The 25,833-nt window shown below is 46.7% G+C and overlaps 3 protein-coding genes and 1 pseudogene across 3 annotated transcripts in view; 3 read left to right on the plus strand and 1 right to left on the minus strand.

Annotated features, from left to right (window-relative positions):
* The window catches only part of LOC116502596 (zinc finger protein 845-like), a 123,771-nt gene that overhangs the window by 46,196 nt on the left and 51,742 nt on the right, over positions 1-25,833 (plus strand). The window lies entirely within an intron of this gene.
* On the minus strand, positions 1,217-5,202 carry LOC116503401 (annotated as a pseudogene).
* On the plus strand, positions 15,170-18,622 carry LOC116503438 (zinc finger and SCAN domain-containing protein 9-like). Its single transcript, XM_032209850.1, has 5 exons — positions 15,170-15,245; positions 15,617-16,218; positions 16,471-16,584; positions 16,701-16,767; positions 18,534-18,622. Exons 2-4 carry the CDS (start codon positions 16,021-16,023, stop codon positions 16,713-16,715), a joined length of 327 nt encoding a protein of 108 aa, XP_032065741.1. The 5' UTR covers positions 15,170-15,245; positions 15,617-16,020; the 3' UTR covers positions 16,716-16,767; positions 18,534-18,622.
* Positions 20,617-21,720, plus strand: LOC116503434 (zinc finger protein 492-like). Its single transcript, XM_032209841.1, has one exon. It carries the CDS (start codon positions 21,189-21,191, stop codon positions 21,699-21,701), a length of 513 nt encoding a protein of 170 aa, XP_032065732.1. The 5' UTR covers positions 20,617-21,188; the 3' UTR covers positions 21,702-21,720.

Consider the following 25,833-nt stretch of genomic DNA (forward strand, 5'->3'; position numbering starts at 1 on the left):
AAGCAACCTCTGCAGGAAAACCATCAAACTCAAGGGACCCACCCAAGGACCCCCTCCCCAGATTCTTTTTTTAAATACTATTTTTCAATTGCAAAGATAAACATTCCATCTTTCCTTATGCCGTCTGTCTTCTGGGTGCAAACATCTTTGTGCCTCATTTGCCACCTGTCAAGGCGGCCTCCCTCAGTAACCAAGAAAGAAACCACTCAACTCCATTTTGCAGAATTAAGAGTACTTTTACTGGTCATGAGTAGATAGCAGCTAAGCAAAGCAAGATCTGAGGCAAAAGCGCACGTAATCATAGGTATCAATACGTGACCCAACCCCCTCCCCTTGGTAACCCCATCCCACAGTCCAGTCTGCACACACCACAGGTGTCATGTGGGAGACATCTTCAAAGAGCATCAGGTTGGTATGCCGGACAGTTGGCCTTGGCGGCAAATCCTCTCTCTGCAGCATGCGCAGTAGATGGTGAAACAACTCCCTTTTTACAATCACTCCTGTACTGAATACTTCCCACCCAAATACCTGCCCCCCTCCCCATTTCAATGGCAGCCGAAAGCAAGCAGCAAAGCAGAGGCTGACACCACCTCCCTCACCTTCCCCTTCTTTCCCTAAGCCTAGTATTAGAATATGTGAGGTTTCAGAGAAAAGTTACTTTTAACTGGACATGAAGTGATGACAGCGACAGTAAGGCAAGGCCTGAGACTAAAGGCGTGAAGTTTTACATCTCCAAAGTTTACCCAAATCCTTCCCCACAACACCCCAAGCTGAATGTCCAATCTGCAGCCCCGCGGGTGTCATGCGCATCTTCAGTGGCGCCATCCAGCTGGTCTGCAGAGACGGTTGGCGTTGACCAGGCCTAAACATGAGCCTTCAGCAGGCAGAAGAACAAAACCCTCTTCATGGTCAGAGGTCTCCTCCAGCACTCTTCCCCTCCCAAAGACCCCAAGCCCTCCCTCCCCGTCTTTAAGGCAGCCAATAGCAAGCGAGCGACAGAGAGGCCGACACCCTAGCGGACAAGAGGGGGGGCTGCCAGATGCGGTCTGAAAGGCGCCAGGAAATGGGGCTGAGCCTTGTCTACAGCCCCACCACTTCTGCTTCCAGCTACATCCGCTCCCCACACACCCCAAGGAAAGGACCCATGAGCAGGAAACGGGGAGGTGACTAAGGTGGAGGGCTGCCCTTGGGCCCCCTATATATAGTCCCCACGAGCAGCTCAGCCCACAATGGATGTTGCTAAGTGAGAAATTTGTTTTGCCCCATTCTACGACTTTTCTCACCACCATGCTGAGCGAATCACCGCCGTACTCAAAATGAGCCACGCGGCCATTGAGGGACTCTGGCTTCCCCGTGGTCAGAGGGGGTGGGAAAAAGTGCAGGACACTTGAGAGGGAAGGTGGAGAAGACTGGGAAAGAAGAACTATTGGTGCAACTACTGGACGCAGCTTTAACCGAGACGGAGAGAATAGAAGGTGCTGTAGGGGGATCGATATCAAAGAACGAGGCAACCAAGATCAACCAGAGCCATAAACCCTACATATAAATATAAACATGGAAGAAGAAACGATGATTACAGTTAACATAAATGGACTCAACTCAGCAATTAAAAGAAAAAAATAGTTCACAAATGGGAAAAGTTTAACTCAGACATAATGTGCCTACTACAAGAAGTCCCCATTCAAAAGAGACAGGAACATTTATTAGTAGAACCAAAGCTTGGGAAAATATTTACTGCATTGGCGGATTGTAAGAAAAGAGGGTAGATCTTCTATGTTAAAGATGAAATCTCAGTCAAACAAATCTATACAGATGAAGACGGAAGAATTTTAATGGTGGGAATCATGGACGATACCAAGAAAATGCTCTTAATTGCAATCTATGCTCCCAATGAGAAACAGATGAATTTTATAAAAAAAAAATGCACAAGAAAATTCGTGACTTGGACTATTCTGATATTTGCATGATGGGAGACTTTAATGGCATTGTAAACCAGAACATGGATTATAAAAAAAAATTACTTCAGAAATCCTTCTTCAGGATGAGAGAGGAAATAAATCTAAAAGAGATTTGGAGAGAAAGAAATCCTACAGAAAAACAATCTACTTTTTATTCAAATAGACACTCATGTATTCCAGAATTGACATGGTTTTGGCCTCAACGGAATTGATTTGCAACGTACAGGAAGCGGAGATCGAAACCAGCACTTGGGCCGACCACAATCCAATTCCAATCCAATGGAAAGGCCAAAGGTCAAAGATCCAGACGGACACGAAACAACCCAATCTTGAAAGAGAAAGATTTTGTACAGAAAATGGGGAAAGAACTGGCTTTTTCCTTTAAATAGAATAGAAAAGAAGACGCATCAATGCAGAATCTTTGGGAGACAATGAAAGCTTTCTCTAGAGGTCTGATAATGGACTCCACAAGAAAGAACATTAAAGAAAAGACAAACATAAAGGTCTAGAGAATGACTGTAAGATACTTGGAAAAGAACTACAGAAATCTCCACAAAAAAGAGATTAAAATGAAAATGGATACAATTCAACACAAAATGGACCTACTGGAAAAGGAAGAACTGGCGCAAAAAAATCAGAGGCGTTAAACAGAACCACTTTGGAAATGCAAAGAAGCAGGCAGAGGGCTGGCATCTCAATTGGAAAAAGGCTTTTGGGATGCTGCCAACGGTCGTTAAGTGGGGGAAATGGTCCCGAGTGGCTTTTGTCAATGCTGGGGTAACTTTGGTCAATACATGGGACTGTTGTAAGTGGAGGACTATCAGACCCAAATACTTTTCAAAGAGTCTAAGGGTGACCCCCTTATGGCCCACATAGAAAAAAGGCCGGAGCGTCTCCCCAAGGAAGGGCCCCGTCCGGAAGGTGTAGAGGGAAATTTCCTCTGCATCCAGGAACTCCACCGTTTCTGCCTCGTAGCCCAGCCTCACCCGCAGCCTCTGCGGCGCCCTTTGCAAGATCACCTTCTTCTGATCCTTGGGAAAGCGATCATCTGCCCCCCACCCACTTCCCCAGGGCCCAGATTCCCTCCTGGGGGCTCAGCTGGAAGCTCCCCTTCCTGCGGACAGACTCCTTGGCCACCCCGATGGCCCAGCATGCTCTGCCCCCCACAGGGACACAGTCTGCCTCCTCCACGGACACTTCCCACCACGTCCATCCTGTGGTGAATCCCTCACGGCCCAGGACACACAATTCCCGGTCGAACCTCTCTGGCGTCTCTGGGCATTCCTGGTATTCCTTGGCCCAAAGCACACTCGACCAATTGCAGTGGAGCCGGGGATGGGCGGTTGATTCATTCAAATTGCGGTAATCTGTAGGACGGAGAAGAGAAAATGTTAAGCGGGAAGGGAACGGAGGGTGGGGAGCAGGGAGGGTCAAGTGTGGCTTCCGCACCTGCTTAGCGGAAAGGCAGCAGTGCAAAGGGAGATACTGGGTCACCTATGGAGCTCTGAGACTCAGTGCCTGGCAAGACCTCCCCCCACAAAGGTCAGACCAATTCCTAAATAGGGAGGGTCTCTGCAGCCTGAGGTCAGTGGGGCTGCCTCTGAAGGGTGGGGGTTGTGGGTAGTTGGGGGTCCCTGGCAGGGCAAGATGGGCATAGGGGTCTGACCCAGGAGAGGCCCTGCGTTTACTTTGTCCAGGGTGCCTGGAGATAGCACAGGTAGTCCTCGCCTTACGACCGTTCATTTAGTGACAGCTGGAGGTTACAATGGCACTGAAAAAGTGACTTATGACCGTTTTTCACACTTACGACCATTGAAGCAGCCCCATGGTCACCTGGTCAGAATTTGCCCGCTTGGCAGCTGGCATGGATTCATGAGGGGTGCAGAGTCCCACGGACATAAAATCCCCTTTGGCGACCCCTGCGTCCCCTTGCTAAGCCTCTTTATTGCCTCTCATTGCCAGGACAACTCATCAATAAAGTTCAAAGGATCTGGGAGGTCGGCTCTGGGCTACTGACCTCTTTCTTACTCAAATTTCATTTCCATGGAGATCTCTCGAGGCTTTTATGACCATCAAGGTTTCTCTTTCTTTGTTAGGTTGAGAAAGAAAGGTGGGTTGTTTTATCATGCAATCTCTGGGTTCCTTTTTAACACACTTTCTTAATCACAACAAAGTCCTTCCTCTCAGGAGAGATACTCAGCCTTTCTCGCTGAAATGGGATGTTTCTCTCTGCTCCAAGAGGGGTGGGGAAATCCCGGCAGCTTTCCTCAGTTAAAATGCAAGCAGAGTTTGGGATTCAACTTCAACGTCCCTTTACTCCTCGAGGGGAGGGGATAGAGAATTACCACAGACCTTTACTGTTCTGACCCAGCGATGTGGATTTGTCTGGGGAGCCATCTTAACTCCACGCTTAGGAATCTCTTTCAGACCAAGTTTATTATCAGGCATTCTTAATAGCAAAACGTACACTTCAGTGTTGAGGTTCTTCTGACTCTGGGCTCAGTTGTGGTCGTATTCAAGGACTCCCTGTGTTTCCGCTTCTCCCAGGTTGCCACTAATGGTGGTGGTGGGTTTAGTGCTCCTCCCAGAGAAAGCACCAGAGCCAGGCGACGGGGCCAGTCTGCCCCAGGGACCTTGCTGGGGTGCCTTGTACTCCCACCCCCTACCGGAAAACCCTCTGCAGCTACCGGCCCACCCACCACATTTGGGTGGCTGCTTTGGGGTCCCCCCATTTACAGGCAGCCTGGAGGGCTGAGAGTTGGCTCCGGAAGGGCCCTTGCCAGGCACCGGCCGGATGCCCAACATCGGCCACAGGGCGCTTCTGCTGGTCCCCACCCCCTCTGTGGAAAGGTCCCTTCTCCTCAGTGCACCGTTACCTTCACTTGTTAGCTTCTTTGGAGCAGGTGCTGGGGAGGAAGGGGAAAAGTTTAAGATCAGGCTGTTCTTCCTGAAGAAGCCCCCTTCCCACTTCTCACAAGGCACTCTCGAAACTGAGCCCCCCTTCCTGCTGGGCTCTTCTGTGCTCTTCTGAGAAGGCCTGCCCAGACGCCCTCTCAAATGGGGCTCTTTTCTGGAGCGGCCAAGGCGTGGCAGGGAAGGGCCGATCCGTGTGGCTGCTGAGGGACCCCGACTCCCACAGAGGCTGCATTTGGGGCCCTGCAGACACTTCCACCCCAAGGAGAAGGCCATTCCTGTCGCTCTGGGCAAAACGCTGCTGTGAGCCCTGGTGAGGGCAGGTGGTCTTTGCCACCCCCTCCCCACCCTCCCCCCCCCCCAGCCCCAGGGGGTTACCAGTGGCCAGAAGTTGCTCCAGATTCTCCCTGGTCAGAGTTTCTGCAAGGAGCCTGAGATTCAGAGGAAGAAAGGAAAAAAACGGGGCCAGGGTGAAAAACAGCTGCCCGTGGAGGATGCCGGTGAGCAGAAGCCACCCTTGTTGGCAGCAACGTCTGGGTGCCTCCCAGATGCCCAGTGACTCCCCTCCCCCAAGGGCCATGGTTTGGGGGAGGTGACTGATGGTGGAAGAGGCAGTCCCCCTTATCCAGCCAGCGATTGGATGGAGCTGGATTGGGTCCGGCTCCCCTGAGATCCCCCAGTAAAAGGGGGGCAGAAGAGGGGCCCAGAACCCCCCAGAACTCCAGACCCGGACCACCCAGCCCCTCCTCAAAGGGCCTTTCACCTTTGTTACGGTCCACAATTTGCCTTACAGAAGCGTTTTTCTCCAAGATGATGCTGTGTCTGCCTTGCAGCCTGGGAGAGACCCTCTCTACGCGCCCCACCACGTAACTCCGGCACCTGTGACACAAGGAGGGCGGCCTCACACAACTACCTGGCTGTCCCCACAATACGGGGCAGTGGGGCCGTGGGGTGTGTGAAACAAGCCAGCCCTTTCCAGAGTCTTGCCAGGTGAATAAAGGACTCGGGTTTGGGGAACCTAAGTTTAGGATGTGGTATGAATCCTGGCTTGTTTCTTATGCAGGCGTTGTTTGTTGCTTTGATCGCAAGCGACTCTGCGCACCAAACCAGTGTATAGTTCAGTAAAGAAGTGAGGAAAGACACCAACTGAACACAAATGTCTCTGTGATTCCGAATAGACTACACCAAGGAGTAAGGCATTAGTAACTTATCAATTACAGTGATTCACTAACACTTGTGGGTTAAAGGGGGGCAAAACGCAGTTAACAACTGTCTCACTTAGTAATAGAAATTTTGGATTCAGCTGTGGTCGTAAATCAAGGACTGCCTGCACTACTGGCTTGCTCTTGTTCCCTTCTTAGTGGCTCCCTGGTGAGGTTGTTCTTTGCTGTCGGATCGTCTGTCTGCATCGGTAGTTTCCTCACCTGTGTTGTTTACAGCTTAACGACTGACCAACCAGCAAGCCACAAAGGGGACCCCAACTGAGGGTGACCCTCCCTTTCCCCAAAAGTTAGACCTCCCCAGATAATACGCCCAATCGGGCTTTTGAGCGCATGCAATAAAATAAGCCCTCCCTGAAAACACGGCAACCCAGCCGCAGCCATGGGGGACCACGCTGTCCGCCTCCTGCACCGCAAAAACAATTAGACCTCCCTGAAAATAAGGCCAAGGGTTTATTTCTGGGGCCAAAAAAAACCAAGACCCTGCATTATTTTCTGGAAAGACGGTACTTGTATATCAAGAGGGAGCGAACCCCACTCCCTCCCAGCACTGGTGATGTTACCTAGTGGGGTAATGAAATGTCTGGAGGAAATCAGTCGAGCTCAGAGGGCACCAAAAGTCCCACAATCAGCATCTCTTGGCGACAAAATCCGAAAGGAAGTAGCTGCCCAAGAAATTATGAGCACAAATGGACCCACAAGGACAGAGGCGGAGGAACGCAGGACGGCACTTACCTCTCTACGGTGTCCTGGATCTCCTGAAAGAGGAGAACAGAGAAGGGGGTCTGGGACCCTTCCAAGGTGGGGAAACCTCTCCTTCCCGCTCTTGAGGCCAGTGAGAGCCCAAAACCCCACCTGCAAGAATTCCACGTCCGGCTGGCGGGATTTCCTCTCCGTCTGGGCAATCAGCTGCTGCAGGCGGGAGGCCTCCCCGGAGAGCTGGGCCAGGGTGACCCGCACTTGGCCTCCATCTTCTCCTCCTGCTCAGCCAGCCAGCCAGCCAGACCGGCTGCCTCTCTCGGAGCAACTCCTGCAGGGACTCCAGTGTCAGGCCCACCTTCTCCTTCTCGGCAGCAAATTGCTCCTGAGAGGTGCAAGGCAGAAGAGGGGGGACTCAGAGGGAGGGGGGAGATTTCCCAGCATTCCTGGGGGGCTGCCTCCTGCCCCCTCCCCGAGAGACCCACCTGGATCTCCTGCCGTCTCTGCTCTTCTTCTCCTCTGCTCCAGCAGCTTCTGCCCCTCCTTCCTCAGGGGTTCCAGGAGGCAATAGCAGGTCCTGTACATGGAGGAAAGGGTGCCATTCCTGGGTCCACAATGGCAGTCCTCCCACCCAGAGGGGGCGACAAGGACCCCGGTGCTACACTCAAGGGGACGTGTTGCTGGGGGTCAAGGAGCGAGAACTGAGAGTCTGCCCCCTCACATACCTCATCGCCTCTCTCATTGCCGAAAAAGAGCCTGACCCTCCTCAGCCATTTTTTAAGTGGAAGCCTTTGTGGGCCTCTCACTCCCAGGATCATCTTCCCATCTTTCTGGGGGCTTTGGGGGCCCTCTGCCTGAGCCTCCCCCAAGAGCTGATGGAGTGGCCCATGCAGTTTGGACTGCCCAGCTCCCCCCTTCTGCAGAGCCTGGCCCCAGGGTGCCCGCTCCCTACCTTGTATTCCTGGGCAGCCTCAGGCAGAGGGAGGAGGGGGTGGCCCTGGTGCCCCCCCAGGCAGCCAGGGCAGAGGAGTCTCTTCTCGCTGGAGCAGAAGCTCTGCAGGGGCTGCCCGTGTTCCTGGCACAGCCGGTGGCCATTGCTCTCCTCCTGGGCTCCCTGTGACGTCCGGAGCCCCTTCAAACAGCAGAATGTTAGCCAGGGCACGGTTGGGGCAGGCGCTGCTGGAGTTCACCGGGGCTCTGCACTGGGGGCAGGAAAACCTAGTGCCCAGCTGGGCCAGGCAATGGTGGCAGAAGTTGTGCCCGCAGGACAGGACCATCGGCTGCTCAAAGAAGTCCAGGCAGAGTGGGCAGGTGGCCTCCTGGCCCAGCTGCCCCAAGGCCGTCTGCTCCCCTGAGGCCGCCATGGAGCTCTTCCCTTCCGTTTCTCCCTTTGCTGAGCCTGGAAGGGAAAGCTGCTCGTTGGCTCCTCCTCCACAGGGAGGGGCTCTTGGGGGGGATGCATTCTAGCCCCACCTGCAGGGAAGGTGCTCTGGACCCCTCCTCCAATTGAATCCCAGAGATCTTAACCCCACCCCCCACCAGAGGTGGGTTCCTCACGATCCTGTCCGGTTATTGCGAAACAAGGAGAGGTTTTCCAACACCATTTTAGAATTTTGTAGGATAGTTGCTTCTTGCAGATACCCAGCAGCTGTTTTTCAATTTATCCTCCTCAAACTTTGACCAGCATTGAAGCCAAAGTTTTGGTTGCTAAACGAGACATTTGTTAAGTGAATTCTGTTCCATTTTAGGAGCTTTCCTACCACCGTTGTTAAGTGAAACTGGCCTGAAGCCCTCCTCAGATCGAAGCCCAGAGGTCTTAAAGCCCCCCCCCACACACACATACCCTAGGCTTTCCTGTCCTGGGGGAAGTGGGGCAGAGAAGCAGCCAGCACTGGCCAAGCAAGGGGGCTCTGGCAAATGGATGGGGGGGGAGGGTGCCCAGTGGCCGGAGAAGAGAGCAGGGAAGCCCCTCGGGGTCTCTGGCCACCCATCCCGTCTCTTCGGAGCCCTCCAGCTCAGCCCGGCCAGCTCAGGGGTCTCTGTGGGTCCTGGCCCCGTGTGAAGAAGGAAGCCTTGAGCCCCATAGACTAGGTGGCTGAGCTTGTCGATCGGAAAGGTCGGCAGTTCGAGTGGTTGGAGTAGATGACCTCTAAGGACCCTTCCAACTTTGTTAGTTAAACAATTAGACACCCCCCTTTTGCCCTCCTGAGCCCTCCCTTCCCTGCTTCCCCCCCCCCCCGAACCTACCGGGAGTACCGAGAGGAAACTCCGACTGTCTTTGGGGGGAGGGGGCCTCACCTGCAAGGCCCCTTCGGCCCTTCACCCAGCACAGCCTCCCCTCCGAAGGGCACCGGAGCCTGGACCGAGGGCGCAACTTTGCTTGCGGCGAAAGGCAGCTCCAACAGAGCAACCTCTCCGGCCTCGTGGGAGGCTGAGAACGGGCTGTGCGCCTGCGCAGAAGGAGCAACGGCTCGCCGGAGCTTTCGATTTCGTTTCCCGGCTGGGAGGCTGAGGAGAACGGGCTCTGCGCCTGCGCAGAAGCTGCTGCTCCCTTCCACGGGGTTCCCGAAAGGGTGTGTGTGTGTGTGTGTGTCCACGCCACGCGGGTTGGGGGAAGCTGGCCACGCGTTAAGCACGGGCGCCGTGGGGGCTTCTCTCTCGCAAGACCCCCGTGCGGGAGCTGCCCGGGATTGGCTTCCTGACCCGCCCCCGACGCTCCCAGGGCGGCCAAAAGAGTCCAGGTGGCGCCCAAAGTCCCCGTGGAGAGAAGGCTGCTTCCCTCGGGCGACCCTCCCGAGTGGGGGCGAGGGTCAGTTCAGGGCAGAGGTCTACACAACATGGCACTTTAATAAGACTGGTGGACTTCAACTCCCAGAATTCTCCAGGCAGCAGAGCTCCAGAGCTGCCTGGAGAATTCTGGGAGTTGAAGTCCACCAGTCTTATTAAAGTGGCCAAGTCTGGGGAGCCCTGCTTCGGGGCGCAGAGAGGAGAAGCCTCCCTCGCAGGACTGGCGTGGGAAAGGGACGCGGCTCCCAGGGCCCTTGGACCCGCCTGCCTGAGGGCCAGGGCAAGCGTGGGTCGCGCTCCCTGTCCGGCCCCGTTCAGCGGCTACGGGAGGCCTCACCAGGACGCGTGTGCAGGAGCCCAGCCTAGTCAAAGTGCTTGCAACCCACCCCTCACCAAGGCCGGCAGGAACCACCCGCCTCTCCTTCTGAAGAACAACTTTTACAAACGTTTGTCAAAAGGAGGGAGGAGAAGTTGAGGAGCAAAGGGGGAGGGAGGGGAAGTTGAGAGAAAGGGGGAGGGAAGGAAGGAGGGAAAATAAGATTATAATTTTGGATAATGTATTATATTGTCAAACTCAAAAGGCTTTTGGTACTTAATTGTCATCTCATCATCATCATCATCATCTCTCTCTCTCTTCCCCCTCCGTCAGAGGGACTCTCCTCCCTTGTGGAAAACACAAGAAGGAACTCCTCGGCTTTTTGCTCCCCCCCCCCAAAAAAATCACTTTTTGTTGTTGTTTTTTAAATTTGTTTTTATTTTTAAACATTAAGAAAACAACCTAAAAAATCCTCATCCATTACATACAGCATGTCGTTTGGTTACAAGTGTTTTTGCATCCATATTCTCAATTACATTTACAATCACAGATTTTTCATCTAATATAACTAGGTACCTCTTTCATTGTACAACGTATATTCAATTACAATTAATATGTATATTTCCCAATAAACCTAATTCACTTACATTCTTGATTGTCTGTTTAATAACAATATACCTTTATATAATCACATATCCCAATATGAAAACAAATTACCAACGATTTATATTTGTATATCACTGTTTTCAATTATGTATAATCCCACCAATCAACTATCGGGTATGCTTATGTTCATTATTGTCCTTGTACATCATATGAGCCAAGGTGGTGCAGTGGTTAAATGCAGCACTGCAGGCTGACTGCTAGATCAGCAGTTCAGCGGTTCAAATCTCACCGGCTCAGGGTTGACTCAGCCTTCCATCCTTCCGAGGTGGGTAAAATGAGGACCCGGATTGTTGTTGGGGGCAATATGCTGACTCTGTAAACCGCTTAGAGAGGGCTGAAAGCCCTATGAAGCGGTATATAAGTCTACTGTTATTGTTATTATTATTATTTTCAACAAGGTATTCTAAATACTCACTTCATATATACGAATTTTTTAATTACTTCCTTATTAAATTATCAACAAGATATCTTTATAATATATACTTAAATTTATACATTATATCACCAATCCTCTATCAGTATATATAAATTTATTGTTATCCTTATCCATTTTAAAACAAAAGTTCTAAAGTATTCAATTCATATATGTATCAGTCTTTCATGTATCATTGTTAGTCTATTTCACAGCATAATTATATTATCACTTAACTCCTTCAGTTAAAACATAAGTAAAACATTTTTTCATTTCCAGGTTTTTCCCCCAGCCACTGATAAAAAAGTCCCTTATCTTATAAAATTGCTCATCTTCTTGTTCTCTAATTTCAAATGTCAATTTACTCATTTCAGCACACTCCATTATTTTCGAATAACTTCTTCCTGTTTTGGTATTGTTTCATTTTTCCAGTTTTTTGCAAATACGATTCTGGCTGCTGTTAGAACGTTTACAGTCAAATATTTCAAGTCTTTGTTATAGATAATAACAATTATAATACAATAATTATAAATAATTATTCAATTATTTCTTGAATAATTCCCAATAAAAAGATCTCTGGTTTAAGATCTATGTGTTTGTGTATCATTTTCTCCAACCACATGTGAATTTTAGTCCAGTATCTTTTAGCTTCAATGCAAGTCCACCACATGTGGTAATATGAGCCTGGTATCTGATGACATTTCCAACACTTTTCTGATTTATTCTTGGACATTCTTGCAATTCTCGTTGAGGGTACATGCCACCTGTAAAACATCTTATACAAATTTTCTCTATATGCCGTAGACATTGTCATTTTATAGTTTTGAGACCACAATTTCTGCCATTTCTCTAAATCAATCCCATGCCGAAAATTCCCCCCCCAAGCTATCATAGATTCTTTAACTTGTTCCTCTTGTAATTTAACCTCCAATAAATCCATATAGTTTTTTAATTACTTTTTCATCAGTACCTGTTAGAATTTTATCTAACTCAGTTTTATTGTAAAAACCTTTTGATTTTCTATCTTCATTATATCTAGATTGTATCTGTACATATGAATACCATTCATTTCTATCCCTTCTTGTTTCAATTCTTGGATAGAGTTGAGTTCACCCTCTGCATTCAATATTTCAACATATCTAACTGTTTGTTCCTTTTTATTATTATTGGATATGAAAATGCTTCAATCGTTGATATCCAAACTGGAATTTTTAAGTAGTGTAATCTTTTAACCTTTTCGCAGTTTAATAACAAAGCCTCTCTTATATAATGTCTTCTAAAATAGCTATGTGCTTTGGTTCCCTTATACCATAAAAAAGCATGCCATCCCAACAGTAAGTCATGACCTTCTACATTCAATAGTCTAGAATTTTTTTAGTGTTATCCACTCCTTAATCCACATCAAATTTGTTGCTTGGTGGTATAACTCCCAATCAGGTAAGCCCAGTCCCTCTAGTTCTAGCATTTTGGAACAATTTGAGTTATATTCTTGCTTTTTTCCCTTCATAAACTTCAAAACTATTTTATTTAAATATTGAAAAAAGTCCTTACCCAGTCTGATTGGGATTGTCTGGAACAGTATAAAATTCTAGGTAAGATATTCATTTGATTGTAGACATTCTTCCCATCATTGATTTTCCCATTTCATCAAGTCAGTCGCAATTTGTTGTTTTAATCTAGTATAATTGTCCTCCTTAAGAGTACTGCATCTAGGTAATAAATATATCCCCGAATATTTAACCTTGCTTGTGATTTGAATCTGCAAAGCTTCTGACAACTCTTCCTTTTGTCTTGCTGGTATGTTCTTTGTCAAAATCTTTGTTTTGTCTTTGTTTATTTTCAAACCTGCTACTTTTCCATATTCCTCTATTCTTTCTAACAATTTGGGTGCTGTTTCTAGTGGATCTTCAAGAATAAAACAAAATCATCTGCAAACGCTTGTAGCTTGTATTCTTTTTTAATTTTCATTCCTCTTATTTTTTTTCTTCTCTAATCTTTCTATTTAAAACTTCTAATATTAAGACGAAGAGTAACGGTGATAGTGGGCAACCTTGTCTCGTACCTCTCTTTATTTCAATAGAATCTGTCACTTCTCCATTTACCATTATCTTTGCTGTTTGTTTATGATATACCATTTGTATGGTTTGGATAAATTTCTTACCAAAGTTCATCTGCTCCAATTGTAGAAACATAAATTGCCAGTTCACGTTGTCAAAAGCCTTCTGTGCATCAAGAAACATCAAAGCCATTTGTTTTTCGGGATGAGCCTCATAATATTCCAAAGTATTCAAAATCATTCTCATATTGTCTTTAATTTGTGTCTTTGGTAAAAAAACCATTTTGGTCTGAGTGGATAAAGCTATTTAAATATTTTTTGAGTCTCTCTGCTAGTAGAGATGCAAATAGCTTATAATCTGAGTTTAATAAAGAAATTGGTCTATAATTCTTAGTTTGTGTTAAATCAGTCTCCTCCTTGGGTAACAATTCAATGTATGCTTCTGACCATGATTTCGGTATTCTACTCTCAGATATCACTTCATTCAAGACTTCTAAGAGTGGGAGATCAAGGTTTCTTCAAATATTTTGTAGAATTTCACAGGTAGTCAATCCAAACCTGGGGCTTTTCCATTATTTTTTTAAGTGCTTCCGTTAGCTCCATCATTGTTATTTTACTTTCCAACATTGTTCTAGTTTCATCTGATATCTGGGGAAGATTAGCATCCTGTAAATACTTTTTAACTCCTCCCTCTTCCACCTTCTCTTGTTCATAGAGCTTAGCATAGTAATCTTATATAATTTTTTTCCTCAGTGTTTCCATACTGAATTTGTCCTTGTTCATCTCTTAAATGGAATATTTTCTTTGCTCTCTCTCTTTTTTCAGCTTATATGCCAATCATCTGCCTGGTTTATTTGCATTTTCATTTTTGTTGTTGACCACTGGTGGTCACCGCATATGGTCCTCAGCGATACTCTCTTGCCCGCCACCACTTCAAAACGCGCAAGGACGGGACAAAACGGCACGGATTTTTTTATTAAAACTCCCTGTATTACAAAGGCATTTTAATAAAAAGATTGTGATGACGTCAGTGCCTCACCAACCATAAACCTCACTGCGCCACCGAGGTGGCGCAGTGGTTAAATGCAGCACTGCAGGTTACTTCAGCTGACTGCAGTTCTGCAGTTCGGCTGTTCAAATCTCACCTGCTCAGGGTTGACTCAGCCTTCCATCCTTCGAGGTGGGTAAAATGAGGACCCAGCCTGTTGTTGGGGGCAATATGCTGACTCTGTAAAACCGCTTAGAGAGGGCTGAAAGCCCTATGAAGCGGTATATAAGTCTAACTGCTATTGCTATTGCACGTCATTGATTGTGCAAACATGAAAGCCAAAGGCAGGTGTGAGATTGTTCCAATTACTGAAACTTGGTGGGATGAAACCCACTACTGGAAGGTGCAACTGAAAAGGTTTAATGTGGAGGAAACATGCAGCTGGTGACCAAAGGAAAAGGGAGACACGGACACAAACTTCTAGTTTTGTATCAATATAAATGTATTTAACACTCGCAGCAGAGAAGACAGTCATGAACATCCTGAGGTAAATCTCAAACGGGGCCCAGAAGAAAAAGGCGGGAAAAAGGGAAACGCCCCATTTCCACCCACAGCAACCAATCAGAGCGCAGATCTCCTCAGGCGGGAGCCCGCCCTCACTCAGCAACAACGGGCTGTTTTATTGTAACTTCTCTTCTCGGCTATTCTCTCTTATATTCTCTAAATAAATAAGAAGCAGACCGAATGCAAAGAGATGGAGGTGGAGTTGCCTCTTTTATAAGAATAACCAAACCGCTCTAGAAACGAAGCAGAAAAAAGACGAAAACTCCTTCAATGCATTTGGGTTAAAATCAAAGGGGGAAAGAAGCACAGACGTCGAAGAGTTTGACAGGGGCCTTTCTTCCCCTACTCCCATGCCCATCATCCCGGCCCTCTCTCTTCCCTCTCCCATGCGCTTCTCTTTCCCTCGCTTTCTAAGACCTTGGCACTTTGCCCCAAATCCCCAGGGGGCGCCCTCTGCCAAGGAAGGAAGCTCCAGCGCTTCCCCATTGGCCCACTGAAGGGCGAACGTCACGGCTGACTTTGTATGAGAGGCGGCGAAGGAAGTGACATCACTGAGCTTGCCTCTCTAGGGACGTCACCCACTCGCTCTCCTTAACCCACTGGGGCTCCGCAGGAGCGCAGAGGCTGCGCGAGAGTCTTGCGGGGGGACATCCAGACGTGCCTCGGGTGAGCGGGGGGCTCTTCCTGGGTCCATGCTCCCCAGCCGCCCTCTCCCTGCAGAAAGAAGCGGGGATCCCAGGAAGGCGGCGGGGATCCGGGGAAAGCCCGGATAGGGCGAGGGGAAAGGAGGGTCATCCTTGCAGAGGCCCAGCAGGAGAGGAGAGAACCGGGCAAGGAGGAGGCAGGAGTCGGACCAGGCCTCCCTGAGGCTCGATCTGTCTCCGGAGGGAGAGAGAAGCGGGGCGGCCTCTCCAGCTGCCTCCTTCCCGCCCTGCGCTGGGATAGGCCGCTTGGGGCTCCGGGCAGGTTTGGGTGAAGGTTGTTCAGTGTCTGAATTCCACTTTCTAATTCTGGCTTTTCTTTTTCTTCCATCTCAGATACAGAAACGGGAAGCCATTTGGGGTCTTTGAAAGGCAAACTTTTTTCTTGGGAAGGAAAAAAAAGCAGAATAACTTGCAAGGATCCGTCATGCAGCCCCAGAAATGGTCCCGTGAAGGAAAAGGCATCCGGAGACCCACCAGAGTCCTGGGAGCCATCTGGAGTTGCTCTGCAGGACAAGAGTAGGATGGAGACACAAACTTTTGCCAAGGAGGGAAGCAGAAAAGTCCCTTCAGTATTGTTCAGCCTGGGAAGGGAGGGGAGCTCTGGACAAGGACTAGGCAGAAGATCTGGAGGAGGAAACCATCCTCCCTTCAGAAGTTCAGCTGCGGAATTTCATCCAATACTGGGAGGCTGAGGGTCCCCGAGGATTTTGCACGCGACTCTATGACGTTTGCAGGCGATGGCTGAGACCAGAAAACACACCAAAGCCCAGATGCTGGACCTGGTGGTTCTGGAGCATCTCCTGGATCTTCTGCCTCCAGAGATGGAGAGCTGGGTTCGGGAGTGTGGAGCAGAGAGCAGCTCCCAGGCGGTGGCCCTGGCAGAAGGCTTCCTCCTGAGCCAGGCGGAGGAGCAGAAGGAACAGGTCCAGTTGCAGGTGAGAGACTTAAGGGAGCTCAGAAGGGAATAGAGAAAGTGTCTGAATATTTCACCCCTCCTTCCCAAACTTGTCTGACATTCATCATACGTGGCAATTCACCAATTCTTGTAGGACATTGTTCCATTGTTTTCTCATTCGACCTCACAGGTGGATATTGGGGGCCTTGAGGTTGTGTTCCGAATATAAGAATCCACTTATTTCATGTGATGTACATTAATTCTGCTTCTTTTTCCTTCCTCCCATTTGAAGTGCTGCGCTTTGGAGATCAGAGATCCTGAGGGAGAGAAGAACCCATCAAATCCGCCTCAGGAGCTATTTTCAGGACGATCCCTTGGGAAGATCAAAGTCAGGACACCTCAGGAGGTAGTGGAAGATACTCCAATTGGCCATGCTGTCTTACCTTCAATCTCTCTTCTCTTCTATAGAATACCTCCTCCTATTTTGTTAATTACGCATTTTGAAATTATTTATTCTTACAGAGAAACAAAGAATGAAGCTTTCTAGTTTTTATGACGGAGAACAACAGCGGCTGAACCTCCAAAACAAGTAAGAAAGGGAAAAGTAATTATGTTCTATTCTCCCTTCAGGAAGTGAAGTGGGTGTGCAGAGTGCTCTCTCCTATTTTCCTCTCTTGTTTGGCCTGATTATCTTGTGATCTTCCACACCATGGAGAGCAGAATAGAAAGTTCAAGTTGCTATCAGCCAGCATAGTTTCCTCTGGTTATCTTGTTTTGCTAGATACTCCTCCAACTTTGAGTTTATAGAAACAATTTTTGAAAAGTCCCTTCAAGAAATAGGAACAAACGTATTATAGTGGCAGGAACTGCTAGAGACCCTATTTATTTATTTTTTGGGTAATTCTTGACTTGGAATTGTGCAAGGCTAATGAAAATAACTAAATTCATTGCCTCATTACAATTTTTAAAAAGCCTGGTTAATAGCCCGTAGTTCAAAAATAAGCAAATCATATTAAAAAATGAAGCAGACTATTAAAATCCAAGGGGAGTGGCCATGTTGAACATGTAATCACGGTACTTTGGGCTACAAAATAATTTCCAATTATCTGATTTGGATTAGGAGATCAAACATTCCCGCTTTTCAATGGCTGAGAAATGACTTTCCTAGGGAATTTTCTCTTCTTCGTCTGAACATTACTCAGACTACTAAATCAATCAATGATAGACAGAGCGATAGTTCTTTATATGTTTTAACCACCAGTCTACTAATAAATTTGGTTGCTCTTCTCTGGACTCTTTCTAGAGTCTCTTTTTTTACATCTGGATGCAATATTCCAAATGTGGTCTTACCAAGGCATTATAAAGTGGTACTAACACTTCATGTCATCTTGATTCTATCCCTCTGTTAATGCAGTCTATGATTCTGTGTGTGTGGTGGGGGGGGGGGTGTTGGCAACTGTAGCCTACTGCTGACTCATGTTTCAGTGGTTGTCCACTGGGACTCAAAATTCCCCGTTGCACTTACTACTGTTGAGCCAGGTATCACCTATTCTATGCCTGTCCATGTGGTTTTCTTCCCTAAATGTAGAACTTTACATTTCTCACTGTTGACTTCATTTTGTTAGATGGGGTCAATCTGTTGATCCTTCTATATCTGGAGCTATATTGCCAAAAGTATTCGCTCACCTGCCTTTACTCGCATATGAACTTACTGTAAGTGACCTCCCATTCCTAATCCATAGGGTTCAATATGACGTCAGTCCACCCTTTGCAGCTATAACAGCTTCAACTCTTCTGGGAAGGCTGTCCACAAGGTTCAGGAATATATTTATGGGATTTTTGACCAGTCTTCCAGAAGCGCATTTGTGAGGTCACACACTGATGTTGGATGAGTTTACGTGGCCTACCACTTTGTGGCTGAATTGCTGTCGTTCCCCAACACTTCCACGTTCTTATAATACAGCTGACAGTTGACTGTGGAATATGTAGGTGTGAGGAAATTTCACAACTGGATTTGTTGCACAGGTGGCATCCTATCACAGTTCCACGCTGGAATTCACTGAGCTCCTGGGAGCCACCTGTTCTTTCAACAAATGTTTGTAAAAACAGTCTGCATGCCTAGATACTTGATGTTATACACCTGTGGCCATGGAAGTGATTGGAACACCTGATTCTGATTATTTGGATGGTGAGCTAATACTTTTGGCAATATAGTGTATCTCTGGAGTGTTTGGTATTCCTGTCAATTTGGTCTTGTCTGTAAATTTGAGGAGTTCCTCTTCTATCCACTTGGTTAAATCATTGATGAAAATGAACAGATCATGTGAATCCTCTGTTCTTTTTTTCCGTGTTCAGGAAAGTCTGGGTCCTTCGAGGAGGTGGCTGTGTATTTCTCTGAGGAGGAATGGTCTCAGCTGGATCCTGACCAGAAAGCGCTGCATTCGGAAGTGATGCTTGAAAACTATAGGAACGTGGTCTCTCTGGGTAAGAGTTTTCTAGTCCACAGAGAGTTCAAGAAGACAGATTATAGTTAGGCTTTTTTATTAAAAAAACCACTAATCAAATATTGTCTCCTGTGAGGGAGAAGGGAAGGATCTGGCTTTCTCATGCTCCAAGGAAAGAAAAAGTCAATGTCTCTTTGCTTACATGCTTTCTGTGCCATTTCTTAATTGTATTTTTCCATTTCTTTTTGAACTTATCTGTGGAGGCTGAGAAGAACAAGGTGTGCTTTATGTGTCCTCTGGAGATCATGTGAGAGGAGTGTGTTGTCATTTGTCCTCTGAAATCCTCCAAATTGTGTGAGAATAGAACTTTCCACACTCAGCACCTGGACGAGCATTCTCCCAATCCAATTCAAGACTATATCTACTACCCCACCTCACCCCGCCAGGATATACCATATTTTTTGGCTATAAGATTCACTTGTTCCTCCCAAAAAAATATGGGTGGAAATATCTGCGTGTATAGAGTGAATAAGGGCCTGGTTTTGGCCTCCCAAACCCTCTCCGCCTCCCGTTTCAGCCTCCTCAACACTGTGGAGCGCAGAAGCAGTACCTTGCAATGATGTGGCGAGCCTTCAGTTCCTTTGCTACTTCGGTGCATTTGCAGAAAAGAGAGGACTATTTCGGTGCATTTGCAGAAAAAAGTAGTGAGAGATATGTGAGATCAGTAGTGGGAAATCCAGGTTTGTATTATTTGTATTTTTTAAAAAAGAAAAGTAGTGAGAAATCTAGCACTATTGATCTCACATGATCTCGTGTTACTGTGCTTAGGCCTCTGTTCTCTGCTAATCAAGGCCTGCACGAGATCCAGAGCAAATGCTTTGCAAAGAGAGGAAAGGCCTCTTTCTTTTCAAAGACTTTGGCCTCGGATCTCGTGCAGTCCTCATTTCTTAAAAGAACACAGGCCTAAAGTACTGCAGTGCGAGATCATGCAAGATTACTAGCCTGAGATCTTGCACTACTTATCTTGCACTAAAGAGTTTAGGCCTCTATTCTCTGTGAACTGAAGCCTGTACCAAATCCAGCCAAAGCTCAATGAGACTTTGGAGCAGCAAAATAGCCATTCTTGAAGCCTCCCAACTTTTCCAGTCTCAGCGCAAAGAGCATTTAAAAGCAAATGGGAGGCTTCAAGCAAGGGATTTCGCTCCAAAGTTTCATAGTTGGGATCAAGGAACAGGCGTCCCACCTGCCAGAAAGACCTCATGGAGCAGCTGCTCCAAGGTACACCAGGGAACAAGGAGCTTGTTTCAAAATTGTTTTATTTCTCACAGGTCTCTGCTGAAATTAACACACCCAATAAATCTTGAGATTTATAAAACAGACACTGAGTGAGATTTGCATATGTATAGACAATTATAAAGAAAGAGATGTTTTCTAGATATTTTGAAAGCTTTCGTGACTCATGAATATAGAAATCATCATGTCTATATCACACCCCTATAAGCATGCAACATACAACCTAATGGATATTTTGGAGAAATTCAGAAGGAAATTCATCTGACTTTCTACACTTTGATCTTTTTCTCTAACCTTGTGATTATTTTCATTTTGCTTTTGCTTTGAAGGTAATAATGGGCAGGAGAATCAAGATTCCTGTGAGATGTTCCAAATGATCAGTGCTAAAGATGGAACGGAAAAATTTGGAATTCAATGGAATTCAAAAGCTATGAGAGAAACCAGTCAAAGAATTGGAATCAGGAAAGCTCATCTTCCACTGATGCTCCAATGCAGACTTTCTTGTCCAAGAAGAGAAAATAAGGAAAAACATACTGGAAAATGTGTGAAGTTAATCAAAACTAAAGTACAAGTAAATGAACACTATCTAACCAAAAACAAAGTAGACGATGCTATAAGAAGACAGGACAAACAAAATTACAATGGGACATTCATTCTTTCTCTCTTGGAAATAAGTTCCCTACTATCAAAAAACGATTGAAACAAAAGAGAAGCCTTATAAATGTTTGGAATGTGGAAAATGTTTTAGAACAAACAGGCAACTTACAATTCATGGAAGGATCCACACAGGGGAGAAACCATATAATGCATAGAGTGTGGAAAGACCCTTTGCTCATAACAATACACTTAATATCCATAAAAGGATCCACACAGGGGAGAAACCATATAAATGCATAGAGTGTGGAAAGACTTTTGCTCATAGCAGTACACTTACTTCCCATAAGATGATCCACACAGGGGAGAAACCCTATAAATGCATGGAGTGTGGAAAAACTTTTACTCAAAGAGTTACTCTTATTTCTCATAAGATGATCCACACAGGGAGAAGCCGTATAAATGCATGGAATGTGGAAAGACGTTTAATCATAACAGTGAACTTAGAAGCCACAAAAAGATCCACTCAGGAGAGAAACCATATAAATGCATGGAATGTGGAAAGACCTTGTTCGAAGGAGTAATCTTATTTCTCATGAGATGATCCACACAGGGGAGAAGCCCTATAAATGCATGGAATGTGGAAAGACCTTTGCTCAAAGAGGTACTCTTACTTCCCATGAAAGAATCCACACAGGGGAGAAGCCATATAAATGCATGGAGTGTGGAAAGACCTTTGCTCAAAGAGGGTAATCTTATTTCCCACAAGATGATCCACTCAGGAGAGAAGCCATATAAATGCATGGAGTGTGGAAAGAGCTTTGCTAAAAGCAGTACACTTACTTCCCATAAGATGATCCACACAGGGGAGAAGCCATATAAATGCATGGAATGTGGAAAGACCTTTGCTCAAAGCAGTACACTTACTTCCCATGAGATGATCCACACAGGGGAGAAGCCGTATAAATGCATGGAGTGTGGAAAGACGTTTACTCATGGTAGTGGACTTCGAAGCCATAAAAAGCTCCACTCAGGAGAGAAGTCATTTAAATGTACGGAATGTGGAAAGTCCTTTGTTCATAAATGTACTCTTATTTCCCATAAAAGAAGCCACATGGGGAGGAGCCATATAAATGCATGGAGCGTGGAAAGACCTTTGCTCAAAGAGGTAATCTTATTTCCCACAAGATGATCCACACAGGAGAGAAGCCATATAATGCATGGACTGTGGAAAAGAGCTTTGCTCAGAATGGTCATCTTACTTCTCATAAAAGGATCCATGCTCAGGAGAACCTATATAGCAATAGCAATTCCACTTAGACTTATATACCAATCCACAATGCTTTACCACAATCGCTGAGCAAGGTTAACAAAGTCAGCATATTGGTCCAAAGCAACCTGGCTCCATCATTTTAGCCACCTCAGAAGGTGAAAGACTTGAATCAACCATGAGCCAGTCAGGATCAAACTCCTGGCTATGGTCAACTAGCCTGTAGTACTGCATTCTAACTACTGACCTCAGGAGGAGAAGGAAGGAGGGAATGCATTGGGAGAGAGGAGTAATAGAGGGGGAGGGGAAGTAGGAAGTAGAGGGGAATGTTGGAAGGAAGAATGAAAGTTGGAGGAGGGTGAAAGAGGGTGTATGGTGGGTTCAAGGTGGTATATTGAGTTTGTATTTTGGGGGGTATTGTCTATAAAAGCAAGGGCTGTGTTATTATTCAATGTTATATGTCCCGGTTATGCACAGTATACATGTGATTGTATGGAATGAAATGGAAATAATGTATTTTCTTAAAAGAAATGTTTTTGAAAACTTCTGTTCTTTGAGGGGTTATTAAGGGAAGATCATGCAACCTATTATGGGCTATCAAAGTGGAGGGGGACCCCCTGCGTCTTCCAGCCCACGAAGAATCTGATTGGATCTTTTTCTCCTTCTAGCAATTCCCATCCAACCTCCTGCAGCTGAGTTTCTCCTCTTCCTCCTTCACCTGAACCCCTCCTAAAAAAGTTATAGGTATTTTTTTTGACGTGCGCAGCCGTGCAGGCGCGCACCTTAGAGGGAACAGTGCAGACCCACCATATCTGTATGGATTTGGTATGTGTACGCATATTGTGCCTTTCTGATCCAAATGAGAGAAGGTTGAATCCAACAAAGTGAAACTTATGTGGAGAAGATTTTACACCAGGGCAGAAAAAACATTAAATGAAACCTGGCTCAAGAACAGTAATTGTGAGAGGGACCTTGGGAGTCCAAATGGATGATCACTTAAACATGAATCACGTGGTGGTGGTGGCAGCAGCCAAAAAAAGCTAATATAATCCTTGATTGTATAAAGAGAGGAATAGAATCCAAATCACGTGAAGTATTAGTACCATTATTTAAAGTCTAGTAAAAACCACACTGGAATACTCCATTCAGTTTTGGTGATCACGTTACAAAAAATAATTGTATCCTTTGGAGAAAGTGCAAAGAAGAGTGGCTAAGATGATTAAAGGCCTGAAGACCTTGCAGGATTTGGGCATGGGTAGTCTAAAGAAGGATTAGGAGTGACGTGATAGCAATATTCCAGTACTTGAGAGCTTCCACAGAGAGAAGGGGGTCGATTTATTTTTAAAGCACCAGAGGGCAGGACAAGAACAACGCATGTGAAAATAAGGAGAGAAGCAACCTCAAATTAACGAGAATCTTCCTTACAGTGAAGACAATTAACCAACGGAACAGCTTTCCTTCAGATATTGTGGTTGCTTCATCACTGACATTTTAAAGAAGAGACTGGATAGTTACTTGTCTGACATAGATCCTATAGGAATATCAATGATATAGGATATAGGAGAGTGATGACTAAACTTTTTGTTGGCATGTTCCGAAAGCGCCCCATATTGCAACGTATGCACGATCCACACCCTGCTCCTCCCATGTGTGTGACCCCCCCCCCCCCGCATACACCCACCACACGTGTGTGACCCCCATGTATACATCTGTGACCCCCCCCCCCGCAGTCCTCGCCCCCTGCATGCGCCCCCAATGTATGTGAGATTTATGCTCCCATCTGGAGTACATTTAAGCTCACACCTGCTTTAACTTACAAATAACAAATTGAATTTCTTCAGCATTATAAAATCCCCCAAAGACCACCCCACCCGAGGATTCTCCACAGCACAAGAGAGACATTGAGACCCCCAAAAGGTGCTTCTCTCATCATTCAGTGGTCAGAGAGGGGAAGGGGGGATAAGCTCTTCCTTCAGAGGGAATCAGACCCCTCCCCACCGTCCTTCCCTGGGAACCTGGTACCTTCAGCTGGAAGGAGGCCAGCCAGTTGCAGGCACAGCCTGTTCGGGGGTGGGGGTGTCTCCCCTCTGCATTCTCCCCCAATCCCCCGTCCCCAGCAAGGAATGTAGCATCTGAAGTAACCAACTTGGTCTTCTGTTCTGGGACCTTTGTGCTTCTCATGTCACTCCTCCTTTTCTGCGATGGGCTTTTATCCCATGGAGATCGAGGTCCAGTGGCTGAAGAATGGGCGGCCAGAGAAGGAGGGCGTGGCCTTCAGGGAGGAGCTCCAGAACAGACTGGACTTATCCGCTCTAGGTGATGCTGGAGACCCAGACCTAGCGGGGTGACTTCTAGGCTTGCATGTTGGAGCACACCAGCCTGGAGGCCCCCAACACCATCCTGTGGGGTAAGCCCTCCCCTCTTGTTCTGGGGACCCACCCTGCCTGAGAAGGGGGACAGCCAGAATGGACCCTCCTGGGAGAAGGTGGGCCTGATCCTCCTGCTCATTTGAGGCTCCTCCTTCCCCAGAGCTCCATTCCTCCAGCTTTGCCAGGAGGAAACTCTGGACGGGGGCTGTGGGGGCCGTGATAGGAGTGGCCTTCCTGGCTGTGGGGCTCTTCTACCTGAAGAGCAAGAAAGGTGAGTCTGTGGGGCTGGATAAGAGGTTGTGAACAGGGAACCATCTCTCATCGGGGTTAGCAAGATGACCTTCGATAAATTTGTGTAGGTATCCATTTTTTGTTGCAAGATGTTATAGCTGGCTTTCTTTTCTGGTGTTCTGGGTTGCTGTGTTTGCTTTTTATCGAAATCCTGTTGTTGCACAGCTCCGCTTATTGGATATTGGGTTGTTATTCTTTATCAGGAGAAGACAGGACCCCGCGTCCCCCTCCCACCCAGGTTATTCTCCCTCCCTGACTGGTCAGTGAAGTCCAAGCGAGAGAAGGAAAGGCAGCTCCAGTTTTTTCATCTATTTGGACACTCAAGCTGAACTAAAGAAGCGCAACTCCAATGGGGAAATTGGTAAATATTGGTAATTTAATTAGAACCCTTAGAAAGCCCTCAAGATACGAATATATTCAACTCCCTCTTATTTTTCCCCTATTTCACCCAACAACAGCGATTAGTGAACCAAAGCCAGCCTGTTCTTTGCAGTGGATCAGAAAATCACAGGAATGGCTCAAAAGGAGAGGCCTTTAGTGAAGAACAATGCAATATATTACCTTCCCCCCCCCCCCGATCCATGGATTGTGTGATAGAATTGGTGGAAGGAGCCAAATTACCAAAACCAAAAACATATTCCATGATCCCCAGAGAAATTAAGGAGCTGAGGGAGTACATTGACACCAATCTGGACCATGATTGACTTATTCTCCAAACAAGCTGGTTTTATCGCTGGCAATGGTCTCCTCTCAATGAGGAAATTAGCTAGCCTATCTGTTAAACACATTTATCGGCTACATGGGGTTCCTTGCAGGATTGTATCAGACAGGCGTGTCCAATTCATGGCTAAATTCTGGTTGGAGTTTATAAAAGTGATTGGGTCATCCCAAGAGTTAAGTTCTGAATTCCATCCAAGCATGAATGGAGCGGCAGAAAATCAGAATGGCATCAGATTGGGCAGTACTTGAGATGTTATGTAAATCAGAGGTCACTCACCTTTCAGACCTCAGGGACCACTAAATTCATAATTTTAAATCCCACGGACCACTAATATGAATCCAGAGAGGCTCGCTGAAGCGCCTGGACTCCCAGTGACAGGATGGGATCCTTCAGGCACTTAGCTTGGCCACCTCTTTCTCTCTCTTCCCACTCTGATTCTCTCTCATCTCTCTCTCTCTCCCTCTCTTTGTCTCTGACGTCTGATGTAATTATCAGCAATCAAATTGGGTAGAGCTTTTACAGTTCGCTGAAATGGCTTAAACAATGCAGTGCACAGTAGCAGGGGGTTAACTTCATTTCAAATTAGCACTGGGATGGAATTTGTCCCTATGCTGGAGTTACCTACAGAGCCCCCTGCCCCCCTCATCCATGTCAGTAAATTAATGGATGGATG

Source organism: Thamnophis elegans, chromosome 2 (genome assembly GCF_009769535.1).
Source record: "Thamnophis elegans isolate rThaEle1 chromosome 2, rThaEle1.pri, whole genome shotgun sequence".
In the NCBI taxonomy this organism is placed as follows: domain Eukaryota; kingdom Metazoa; phylum Chordata; class Lepidosauria; order Squamata; family Colubridae; genus Thamnophis; species Thamnophis elegans.